General features: G+C 40.1%; 1 protein-coding gene and 1 long non-coding RNA gene across 2 annotated transcripts in view; both read left to right on the top strand.

Moving 5' to 3' along the window:
• Positions 1 to 6,074, top strand: part of LOC125506774 — a 69,483-nt gene extending 63,409 nt beyond the window's left edge. Inside the window, exons 2-4 of the mRNA XM_048671487.1 lie at positions 4,558 to 5,179; positions 5,266 to 5,464; positions 5,797 to 6,074. Of these exons, the coding sequence (XP_048527444.1) occupies positions 4,558 to 5,179; positions 5,266 to 5,464; positions 5,797 to 5,899 (924 nt within the window). The 3' untranslated portion in view covers positions 5,900 to 6,074. The remainder of the gene's footprint in view (positions 1 to 4,557; positions 5,180 to 5,265; positions 5,465 to 5,796) is intronic.
• Positions 6,075 to 6,224: 150 nt separating this feature from the next.
• Positions 6,225 to 8,396, top strand: LOC125555632. Its single transcript, XR_007304787.1, has 2 exons — positions 6,225 to 6,755; positions 7,359 to 8,396. It is a non-coding gene; the product is annotated as an uncharacterized LOC125555632 (long non-coding RNA).
• The last annotated feature ends 3,805 nt before the right edge of the window (positions 8,397 to 12,201 follow it).

Genomic DNA, 12,201 nt, shown 5'->3' with positions numbered 1-12,201 from the left:
ATGAGTGCTCACAATCATAAAAGATTTCCATGATAGTGTATTTATATGTGAAGACCTCTCTTTCTTTATTACTTCCTATTAATTGCAACGATGACCAAAACTATGTTTGTCAACTCTCAACAACTTTTATTCATCATACTTTTTATCACTACAAGAAATATGTCAACTAGTGACCTTCTGTCAGTGACCCTGGAAGAATTGGTCATAGATCTATGACCATTTGAGACCAATTGGTCAAAAGCTGTTCGGGGGGCTCCAAACCCTAAACTATAACGACCATTTTGGTCAGGAAGGTCGTAATTTCCTTACACGAAATGGACATAAAGCATATAGCACTGGTCCGCTACCTTATTTCTAGCTGATCATGACCAATATAGATGGTCATAACCTTGTAAATTGTGGTGGTGGCTATGACTAGGCGCCACCTCATCAGTTTTGCCTATGTGTCATGTCCATGTGTCAGTTTTGCCCTAGGTTGTGAAGCAACCTATATTTCTGTCATCCCAAAATTCCCAAAAAAATCTCATAAATTCTTTGGGTCATATCTTTGTCAAATATGTACAAAACCTTCCTTGCCTAGTTAAAAAATAATTCAACGATATTCATTTTCCTATTCTGTTCAGAAAAACACTTTGTGAAGGAAGTGCTATTTATATATTCTTGATTGCCCTCAAAATTTTTGGGCACTCTTTCCTATTCAAATCATTGCCGCATGATAAAATTTAGGTCCATTTGCCCAGTAAATCTTTCTCAGCAAATTTCCAAAGTTTTTGTCCACCTAGAAGCATTGTGAAGGAACTACAAGATAGGAATATCGTTATGAGTTTAATTTTTTCCACATATTCTATATGCCAAAGTCGAAGTTCTATATGCTCTATCTAACAATACATTTGAGCTCACCATCGAATCTTTGTTCTTGGTAATATTTTTAGTTTGTGAAGCAACTACATTTTATATTGCTTTATAATTGCTGAAAAATTGCCAGGACATTAGCCTGACTATAGAAACCCCCTACACCGAATTTCAGCACAATCCAATCATCTATGTAAGCCCAGCTTCAATTTCTATTTTCTGTCCAAATAGGCACATTGCAAAGGAAGTGCTATCTAGACACCTCCTATTGTCCTCAAACTTTTTGTGCCATCTTACATATAAAAATCATTGCCACATTCCAATATTTAGCTCCATTTTCCTAAATCTTCCTTAGGAAATTTATAAAGTTTCTATCCAGAGAGAAGCTTTGTGAAGGAAGTACAAGCTAGGATTATCCAAATGGTATAAAACTTTTACAGTGCTTTAATATGCCCTAATTACCATACTCCACAAAATTTCAGCTCAATCCACTAATCAATTTGAGCCCAGATTCAACATCCATATTTCTGTCCGATGTGGTACTTTGCAAAGCAAGTTCCATCCAAACTCCTCCATTTGAGTTGAAAATTTGCCAAGACAGTCTCCCTAGTAGATGATCATCCTCAGCCAAAACTCAGGCCCATTAGCCTTGTGAATTTCCCGTACCGCTTATCAAACACTTGGCTGCTAATTCATGTTTGAGCATAGTTCGGTCTCCTCGTGAGATTCTTCTATTGTTATTTTCTTCCTAGCATCTACCTGAGAAGTTCCCAACCTACTAGACATGCCTAGGCTACCCAGAACGCATGGCAATGCCACGGTCAGGCGGTGACCACGCGGCGGGCATGCGAGTCTACGCGCTTTGGAGTTGGGGCCCTGGGCCATCGTCCAAACCACGACGTATCACCACCAAACCATGTATTTATGATTAAATAGATACTTATGTAACTAGAAACGATTTTTGGAAAAAATAAAGAGCAAACTATAAGGCAGCTGCAGTTCAAATTTGACACGTTTCCTACTGAATGGGCGAATTTTTTTCTTTTTCACGAGAGGTGGATAAAAAAATTTGACACCCAACCATTTTTTCAATTGTGCATTAAATATGGCCTAGTATTTTATAAATTGATTTGGTCCAATTTTGCAACAAATATATGGTAGGTCCTTCACAAAAAAACTCATTTCGGGCACTCAGAAAATGAATTTTTCATGCAAAGAAATGAAAACTTCCTTAGGAAACACTGTTTGGAATTCCAATATGCACCCTTGTGCACAATATGAGATCATTTGAGCAAACTATGCCATGAATGTGGCCATAAGATTGATCATTTGGCTTGAAAGACATGAATCTTCACGCATGATAGCTCATTTCTGAGAACACTTTTTTAAAAAAAATTGCCGTATTACAAGTTTATTATTTTTCCTTGTAACTTGGTCACATATAATGACACAATGCAAAGGTTTTCCAATTTTTTGATTTTTTTTTGAATTTTTTTATGCCTGTTTCAAAAGGCGGTCAAAACGGCGGGCTTGACCGTTCCTAGCTAGTGGTTGAATCTTGGAAAACTTTTGATGTTTCTATGATTAAATAGATACTTATGTACCTAGAAATGATTTTTGGAAAAAAATAATGAGCAAACTAAGAGGCAGCTGCAGTTCAAATTTGACCCGGTTCCTACTGAATCGGCGGAAATTTGTCTTTTTCACGAGAGGTGGATCAAAACTTTTTACACCCAACCATTTTGTCAATTGTGCATTAAATATGTCCTAGTATTTTAGAAAATTGATTTGGGCCAATTTTGCAACAAATATGTGGTAGGTCCTTCACACAAAAAACACATTTCGGGCACTCGGAAAATGAAAAATGAATTTTACATGCAAAGAAAATGAAAACTTCCTTAGGAAACATTGTTTGGAATTCCAATATGCACCCTTGTGCACAATATGAGATAATTTGAATAAACTATGCCATGAATGTGGCCATAATATTGATCATTTGGCTTGAAAGCCATGAATCTTCACGCATGATAGCTCATTTCTGAGAACACTTTTAAAATAATTGCCGTATTACAAGTTTATTATTATTCCTCGTAACTTGGTCACATATAATGACACAATGCAAAGGTTTTCCAATTTTTAAATTTTTTATGCCCGTTTCAAAATGCGGCATTTCTGAGAACACTTTTAAAATAATTGCCGTATTACAAGTTTATTACTATTCCTCGTAACTTGGTCACATATAATGACACAATGCAAAGGTTTTCCAATTTTTAAATTTTTTATGCCCGTTTCAAAATGCGGTCAAAACGGCAGGCTTGACCATTCCTAGCTAGTGGTTGAATCTTGGAAAACTTTTGATGTTTCTCTGATTAATTAGATACTTATGTACCTAGAAATGATTTTTGGAAAAAAATAATAAGCAAACTATGAGGTAGCTGTAGTTCAAATTTGACCCGGTTCCTACTAAATCGGCGGAAATTTTTCTTTTTCACGAGAGGTGGATCGAAACATTTTACACCCAACCATTTTGTCAATTGTGCATTAAATACGTCCTAGTATTTTAGAAAATTGATTTGGTCCAATTTTGCAACAAATATATGGTAGGTCCTTCACAAAAAAACTCATTTCGGGCACTAGGAAAATGGAAAGTGAATTTTCCGTGCAAAGAAAATGAAAACTTCCTTAGGAAACATTGTTTGTAATTCCAATATGCACTCTTGTGCAAAATATGAGATCATTTGAACAAACTATGCCATGAACGTGGCCATAAGATTGATCATTTGGCTTGAAAGCCATGAATCTTCACGCATGATAGCTCATTTCTGAGAACACTTTTTGAAAATAAATGTCGTATTACAAGTTTATTAGTTTTCCTGGAAACTTGGTCACATATGATGGCACAATGCGAAGGTTTTCCAATTTTTTGAATTTTTATTTTATTTTTTATGCCCGTTTCAAAATGCGGTCAAAACGGCGGGCTTGACCGTTCCTATCTAGTGGTTGAATCTTGGAAAAAATTTGATGTTTCTCTGATTAAATAGATGCTTATGTACCTAGAAATGATTTTTTGAAAAAATAAAGAGCAAACTATAAGGCAGTTGTAGTTCAAATTTGACCCGCTTCCACCTGAATCAGCGGAAATTTGTCTTTTTCACCAAATGTGGATAAGATCTTTTGACACCCAACTATTTGGTCATTTGTGCGGTAAATATGGCCTAATAGTTTAAAAAAATTTATTTCATCCAATTTTGCAATAAATATATTGTAGGTCCTTCACAAAAAAACTCATTTTGGGCACTCGAAAAAGGGAAAATGTTTTTTTTGCAAAAAACTCATTTCCGATGACACCTTTTTAAAGATATTTATCTTATTCCATGTTGTTATTTTTTATGAAAACTTGTTCACATTTTGGTGACACAACGAGAAGGTTTTCCATTTTTTTAGAATTTCTCAGATCATAAAGTAGCTTAAATGATTTTAACACATTATATTAAGTCAACTATGACCAATTTAGATGGTCATAACATCGTACTGCATTCTGATTGGTCTGTGGACATATCACGCGGATCGTGCATCAAACACCGTCGGAAGCTCAGGGATCCAACGGTTTGTCCTCGACCCATACACACCAACCCCGAAACCCTAGATGGTCATTTTGCATCCACCCCCCCCCCCCGCCTCCTTTCTTTCCACATCCATCCATAGATCCCTTGTCTCCTTACTGTCTCTCCCGATGGAGAGAGCTCGCGTCCTCCCTTCCAGATCCATCGCCCCCGCCACCTCCCTCCGGCGGAGCTCGCTGCCATTCATGGCCTCCCCCATGCCCTCCTCCTCTCGCCTCTCCCTTCCCTCACCACCCAACCGAACCAACCAGCCCACCACGCACCCTTCCTCATCCTCTCCCCATCCCCCATCCCCCATCCCCCAACTAGCCACCGGCCGCCTCTTCCCCAATCTTCTTCTCCTCGGCTTCCGGCCCTCGCCTTCGTTACCAACGCGCCGCCGTCGTCCCGCTTCTCTCCCGACGACCTCGACACCTTCGTTGCATCCCTACTGCAGCCCACCCTCAACCTCGTCGTCTCCCCAAACCCTAGCTCCGCCCCGCAGCTCCTGGTCGTCCTCATCTCCCCCGCCTTCCTCGCTCTCCTCCCCTCCCCACGGCCTCATCTCCACGCGTCCCTCCTCCTCCCAGAGCTCCCCCTGCAGCAGTCCCGCGCGCCCATCCGCATCTACCTATACCCGTTGAGCAGCAGCAGGTCAGGCGGAGGCGGCGGCCAGATCCGCGCCCTCATCACGCGCGCTCGACACCATGGAACTCGTCAACAAGGTATTCTCTCACCCTCTTCTCTTCTCCTTTCGATTCGATCTGGCTGTTGCTCACGCATGCCTGATTTGGTTTTCTTCCTAACGCAGGTCGTCGTCAAGCCCTCGATCTGGCTGTGACCTCCAGCGCGCTCGCGCGGCTGATGGGCATAGGCTGGTCCATGCACGCTGCTAATGGCGGCTCACCAAGGTTGTCGTCGTCGCCTGCACGCACGATGCACCCGACGACCTCCTCCATCGCTAACCATGAGGACCGGGCACGAGCTGCAGTACAGGTCTCGTACACGAGGTATGCCATCTCCCGTCCTTCATTTTCCTTCCTTCCTGTCATGTTAAGTGCTTGCTTGTGTGTTTGTTAATTCAGTAAACTAGGGGTTGTCAGCCATTAAATTCAGAGAAACCCCTGTCAAGCATGAGGTTCTCCTACATACCTACTACTATATGTTTGTACTGAATATATTGACATGTCATGACACTATGAAGTAACAAAATTCACTTGTAAGGATGACAGCAGTAGGAAGAATCATTGTATTCAAGTGACCATAATATCTATTTTATTGTGCTGAACTTTGTTGTTACCTGGATGTTGCAGTCCTTGACTATTCTCATGATGTCGTACAGGAGGCCCTTATGGTCGCCGTTGGAGGGGCTGGAGCTTGGCGGTAGCCTAGCGGATGACGGGGGCCTGGACGGTGGCTATTTCTGCAGCAGGATGATAACTTAAATTTTGTGATAATTTTGGAATAGCTTCAGCACCTACAGTTAATTTTGCACATAAAGCTTGAGTAACTTTGCACATGAAGCTTCAGTATTTTAGCACATGAAGCTTTTGCTACTGTTATTCTTGTCATCAATCTTCCACCATTTTTTAGGAGCTTGAATTTGACTTGGTGTAGTAATCTCAGCTGGCGAAAGGGGGATGTGCTGCAAGGCGATTAAGTTGGGTAACGCCAGGGTTTTCCCAGTCACGACGTTGTAAAACGACGGCCAGTGAATTGTAATACGACTCACTATAGGGCGAATTCAATTAAAATTTCCAGAATCTCTTCTTGATCTGTAATGTTTTAGTGCAACAAAGTCATACCAAGTGAGGTCCATGTGGTGCTCTGAGATGCTCTTGGTGGTTTGTTGTCAAGACTGATATCCCCTGTATGTCATGATGTTGCTAGCTTGTTTCAGTCCAGTATCTTCTTGATAGTCTTGTTAACATATCTTTCAGTAGATGTCACAATAGCATGATAAAAAATTTAGTTGGTGATGTACTGTAGTCTGTAGTATGCACCTGCATATGCATGAAAGAATAGTTAATATCTTGATCCAAGTCTAAGCTTTCATACTTGAAATGTTACTCCTGCCAATAGGACAACTGGGTGAGGACGCTGCGGCTGGGCTTCTAGTGTGTGGGGATCCTCTACGCTGACCTCGGGACATCGCCGCTCTATGTCTTCTCCAACACCTTCAAGTATGGCGTCGGGCACGAGGACGACGTGCCAGGCGTCCTCTCCCTCATCATCTACAGCTTCCTGCTCTTCGCCATGGTCAAGATCATCTTCATCGCGCTCTTATATTTAGGAATGGAGGTAGTACTTGCTAAATGTGTTTGGTCGGTGCTAAGTATTGGATAGTCATGTATGTGCCCATATTTAAGGGCCGATTAAATCCTCACTTTTCTGCGTTCGAGCTTCTTTGTGCTACTCCATATGACTGCTTTTATTTGTCAACCATGCCTTGCACATCAAGTTAATATGTATGCATGTAACTACTAGATATTTCCATATTCTGGAAACAACCGTATATGATTAGGATTTGCACACGTCATTGTCGTCTTAGCTTTGCGTGTTATATGATGTGAAACACAATCTTATATATGCGTTACCTGACAATCATGTTTTACTTAACTGATCTAGTGCAACAGTATGTTGATACACAGCAGCATGGTCTTTTTTGCAAATGTTCTAGTGTTCATATAGTAATGGGCAGTTTCATGATTGTAGGATGTTATAGCTAGGCTTACATATTATATGTATATATGGAACTCATGTAAGGGAATTAGAACTATAGAAATATATACGTACATGTACCTCTGCTATTGCAAATACCAACTATGCATCATCTTGTTAATTACTACACCTCATCTTGTTGCAGCCTTATTGGTGAAACAAATTTGTTTTTTTGGCTGGCAGATTTGCTGTTGGAGGCACTAGGTGGACAAGTTGTACCTTCGGAGTAGTACTACATCAACCTCATGGAACCTTCAAGTTGTTTCATTGATTTTCCATGAATATATACTACTACAACAGCTTGTTACTATTACTACATGCCATCCTTTTTATTTTCAGTAGTGATTTTGATGCACAAATGCTTGTGAGAATATGATGCTTTAGCCTAGATATATGATGCAAAGTATGTTGCTGCTAGTGCTAGGTCCTCGTTGTGGGTTTCTAACTTTGCAGAGCTGAGGATATCTTTTATGTTGCACCTGAAATTTTCTATTGAAGTCGTTAGGCTAAGTAGTTTCTTGTAGGACTTGAGCATCGGTTCTACTCTGAAAATCATGTGTGTTTGATGGTATAATTATCTTTGGTTCATCTACACTTGGTACCTTGTATCAAGCCTGAACATCAAGGTGCTAGACCATGATTAGCCCGAGTCTTTGTTCAACTTCCTATTAGTAGAAAGCAATGTCAATGTGTCCCAGTTTGGCTGTTTCATCTGCTCCAGTGCCATCTGATGAGGTGCCTGGATCTAGGTGCCATCCCCGCCTCTGTGTCGGATCATTCAATTTGTTTTTCAACTTGATGCCATCCCCATCTAGTGCCATCTGATGATCTGCATGACATGAAATATATATTTACAATTTTTTCAAATTGTTTTCGCTGTTACTTGATACATACTTATCTTGTACTTGAAGTTGTGGGTTACTTATGGTGATTTTGTTCTACTTGAATGCATTGGTACCGCCATCATCGAGCGAACGGATGCAATAGCGGCAAGAAGCTCACAGATGTGTGCATCTAAAGCACACCATGGACATCATCCACCTCCTCACGGATGTGGCAAGAAGAGCTCCATGCTGAAGAACATAACACTTGTAGAGATTGTAAAGTATTGTATCTAGTTATTTAACTTGTGGAGCTTGTATAGTAGGAGCTCTGTACTGAATTTGTACAACAAGAGCTCTGTACTGAATTTGGTTGATAATATTAGAAGTATTTCATGTGTTTTCTGTGTGCCAATTTAAATACTAGGTATTTACTTACGTCAAATTAGAAAATGAAGAATATGGCCCTGACAGCTAGGACCTAGTACCAGAATCTGACAATGGGGACCCACCTGACTAGTGAACTCATTTTATAAAACAAGAAAACTGAAACTGTTGAGACAAAAAGCCCACAACCCAAAAATAAGAAGGCTGCAATGTTGGGCTTGGCCCATGAAGTCGACTAGAATTAACAAGGAAAAAATATAATAAATGGACTGAATTAATGGGCTCGTCCCATATAGACACCTAATCGGACCGGGCTGAATCTTGTCAATGACCTTTTCAATTGGTCGCAATTTTGCCACGTCAGATTGCCACGTCGGATCCGACGTGGCCTGGGCAAACAGCTAGCGACCAAAATAGAAGGTCACAGAATCAATGACCTTTTGTTTTGGTCATGGAATTCCACGACCTTCTCACAGAGAAGGTCGTTAATTTTAGTTTACGACCGCCAGCTTTTGACCTTTTGTTTTTGGTCACAAAAAGGTCGCAAATGAAAAACAATGACCTTTCAGCGGCCAATAGTGAGGGTCACAATTTGACATATTTCTTGTAGTGTATATGTGAGCTCATTACTCTACATAAGATCAATATGATCTCTTTGTTTTTTTATTCTTTCTTATTTTCTTTTATTCACTCAAGATCATGGCAAAATAATCAAGCCCTTGACTCAACACTAATCTTTATTATATATAGCTCATGAACTCGATTACATAGAAGGATCATAAAGCAAAACTCACAACTATATCATACTAAAACTTTATGCTACTAGATCGAACCTAAGAAAAACGGTAAAGATAGAAGTGATGGTGATACGATACCGGGGCACTCCCTCAAGCTTGGCAGTTGCCAAGGGGAGTGCCCATACCCATGTGATTATGTTTCCTTCTTCGGAGGTGATGGTGTGATATTCTTGGCGATGATACTCCTCAGGATACGATTCTCTTCTTCAAGCTTATTGAGTTGCTGCTTGAGATCCATTATCTCCTTACGAAGCTTTCCTGTAACGGTCAAAGCTCCTTGAACCCAAGGGTGTTGCATGGCTATGGGAGAACAAGTGACACTCTTCTTCATATTTTCATAAGAAAGAAATCTAACATTGGAAGGGATAACCGAGTTTGGAATAGCCGAGCTATGTAGTTCTCCCATTGTGAATCCAGCTCGGAAGCGAGAAGTGACTTCTTGATCCTCCTCCATGGCGTCTATCCTCTTCAAATCAGCCTCCATCTCTTCCTCCGTTGCTGGCCCGAAGTGGTCAGCGTCGCTGTTTGTCCTTGATCTCGGTGCCGGATGAGACACCCAGCTCTCCCCGAGTGACTCTTGATAAGACACCTTGCTCTAATCTGTAGCAGCAACAACTCGAAACGAAAACAGAGGATATTTGCGTGATACAGGAGTCAAAACCTTTGGGGGATTATATAATGAATTTTTACCGACCAAAATACGTAACGTGCAAGAAAACAGAGTCCGGAGAGCACACGAGGTAGGGGGCGCGCCCAGGGAGGTAGGGCACGCCCTCCACCCTCGTGGAGCCGTCGTGTCCTTCCTGGACTGCTTCTTATTTTTCTAAATATTCCAGGAAGAAAATTGCCATTAGAACTATTTTGGAGTCAGTTTACTTACCGTACCACATACTTATTCCTTTTCGGAGTCTAAAACGTTCCGTAAAGTGTCCCTTATGTATTCCTCCAGGGTTACGGTTTCAATAATATTGGTTTCAACATTTATAGGATTACCTGAGATATAATGTTTAATTCTTCGACAGTTCACCACCTTTGGATTTGTGCCTTCAAGTTGTTGATTTTTATGGCACCGGAATGATAGACCTCCTCGATAACGTAAGGACCTTCCCATTTAGAGAGAAGTTTTCCTGCAAAAAATCTTAAACGAGAGTTGTATAGCAATACATAATCACCTACATTAAACTCACGCTTTTGTATTCTTTTGGCATGCCATCTTTTAACTGTTTCTTTAAATAATTTGGCATTCTCATAGGCTTGGGTTCTCCATTCATCAAGTGAGCTAATGTCAAATAACCTGTACTCACCGGCAAGTTTGAAATCGTAATTGAGCTCTTTAATAGCCCAATAGGCCTTATGTTCTAGTTCGAGAGGTAAGTGACATGCTTTTCCATAAACCATTTTATACGGAGACATGCCCATAGGATTTTTATATGCAGTTCTATAGGCCCATAATGCATCATCAAGTTTCTTGGACCAATTCTTTCTAGATCTATTAACAGTCTCTTGCAAAATTAATTTGAGTTCTCTATTGCTCAATTCTACTTGACCGCTAGACTATGGGTGATAATGGGATGCAATTCTATGATTAACATCATATTTAGCAAGCATTTTACGGAAAGCACCATGAATAAAATGTGAACCACCATCAGTCATTAAGTATCTAGGGACTCCAAACCTCGGAAAAATAACTTCTTTAAGCATCTTAATAGAAGTGTTATGATCAGCACTACTAGTTGGAATAGCTTCTACCCACTTAGTAACGTAATCAACAACAACTAAAATATGTGTGTATCCATTAGAGGCAGGAAAAGGCCCCATATAATCAAAGCCCCAAACATCAAATGGTTCAATAACAAGTGAATAATTCATAGGCATTTCTTGACGTCTACTAACATTACCAATTCTTTGACATTCATCACAAGATAAGAGAAACTTACGGGCATCCTTGAAGAGAGTAGGCCAATAAAAACCGGATTGCAATACCTTATGTGCAGTTCTATCTCCAGCATGGTGTGCTCCATAAGCCTCGGAGTGGCACTTGCGTAGGAGCTGTTCCTGTTCATGCTTAGGTACACAACGTCTAATAACACCATCTACTCCTTCTTTATAAAGATGTGGGTCATCCCAAAAGTAATGTCTCAAATCATACAAGAACTTTTTCTTTTGCTGGTATGTGAAACTAGGTGGTATAAATTTAGCAACAATGTAATTAGCATAATCAGCATACCATGGAGCAGTGTGGGAAGCATTGATGACATTTAATTGTTCATCATGAAAGGTATCATCAATAGGTAGTGGGTCATCAAGAACATTTTCTAACCTAGAAAAGTTATCTGCAACGGGGTTCTCAGCTCCCTTTCTATCAATAATATGCAAATCAAATTCTTGTAGCAAGAGAACCCATCTAATAAGTCTAGGTTTAGCATCTTTCTTTTCCATAAGATATTTAATAGCAGCATGATCCATGTGAATAGTTACTTTAGAGTCAACAATATAAGGTCTAAACTTATCACAAGCGAATACAACTGCCAAGAATTCTTTTTCAGTAGTAGCATAATTTCTCTGAGCATTGTCTAGAGTTTTACTAGCATATTGAATAACATTTAATTTCTTATCAACTCTTTGCCCTAGAACAGCACCTACAGCATAATCACTAGCATCACACATAATTTCAAAGGGTAAATTCCAATCAGGTGGCTGAACAATAGGTGCAGAGATTAATGCTTTCTTAAGTATTTCAAATGCTTCTAAGCAATCATCATCAAAGACAAAAGGAATATCTTTTTGTAATAAATTAGTCAGAGGCCGAGAAATTTTTGAGAAGTCCTTAATGAACCTCCTATAAAAACCAGCGTGACCAAGGAAACTTCGTATACCTTTGATGTCCTTGGGACATGGCATCTTTTCAATAGCATCAACCTTAGCTTTATCAACTTCAATACCTCTTTCAGAAACTTTATGCCCCAAGACAATACCTTCATTAACCATAAAGTTGCACTTCTCCCAATTCAAGACAAGGTT

This window comes from Triticum urartu, chromosome 5, assembly GCF_003073215.2.
Source record: "Triticum urartu cultivar G1812 chromosome 5, Tu2.1, whole genome shotgun sequence".
NCBI classification, from domain to species: Eukaryota; Viridiplantae; Streptophyta; class Magnoliopsida; order Poales; family Poaceae; genus Triticum; species Triticum urartu.
Note: the sequence above shows the minus strand (reverse complement) of the source record. Positions and strands in the feature narration are given on the sequence as shown.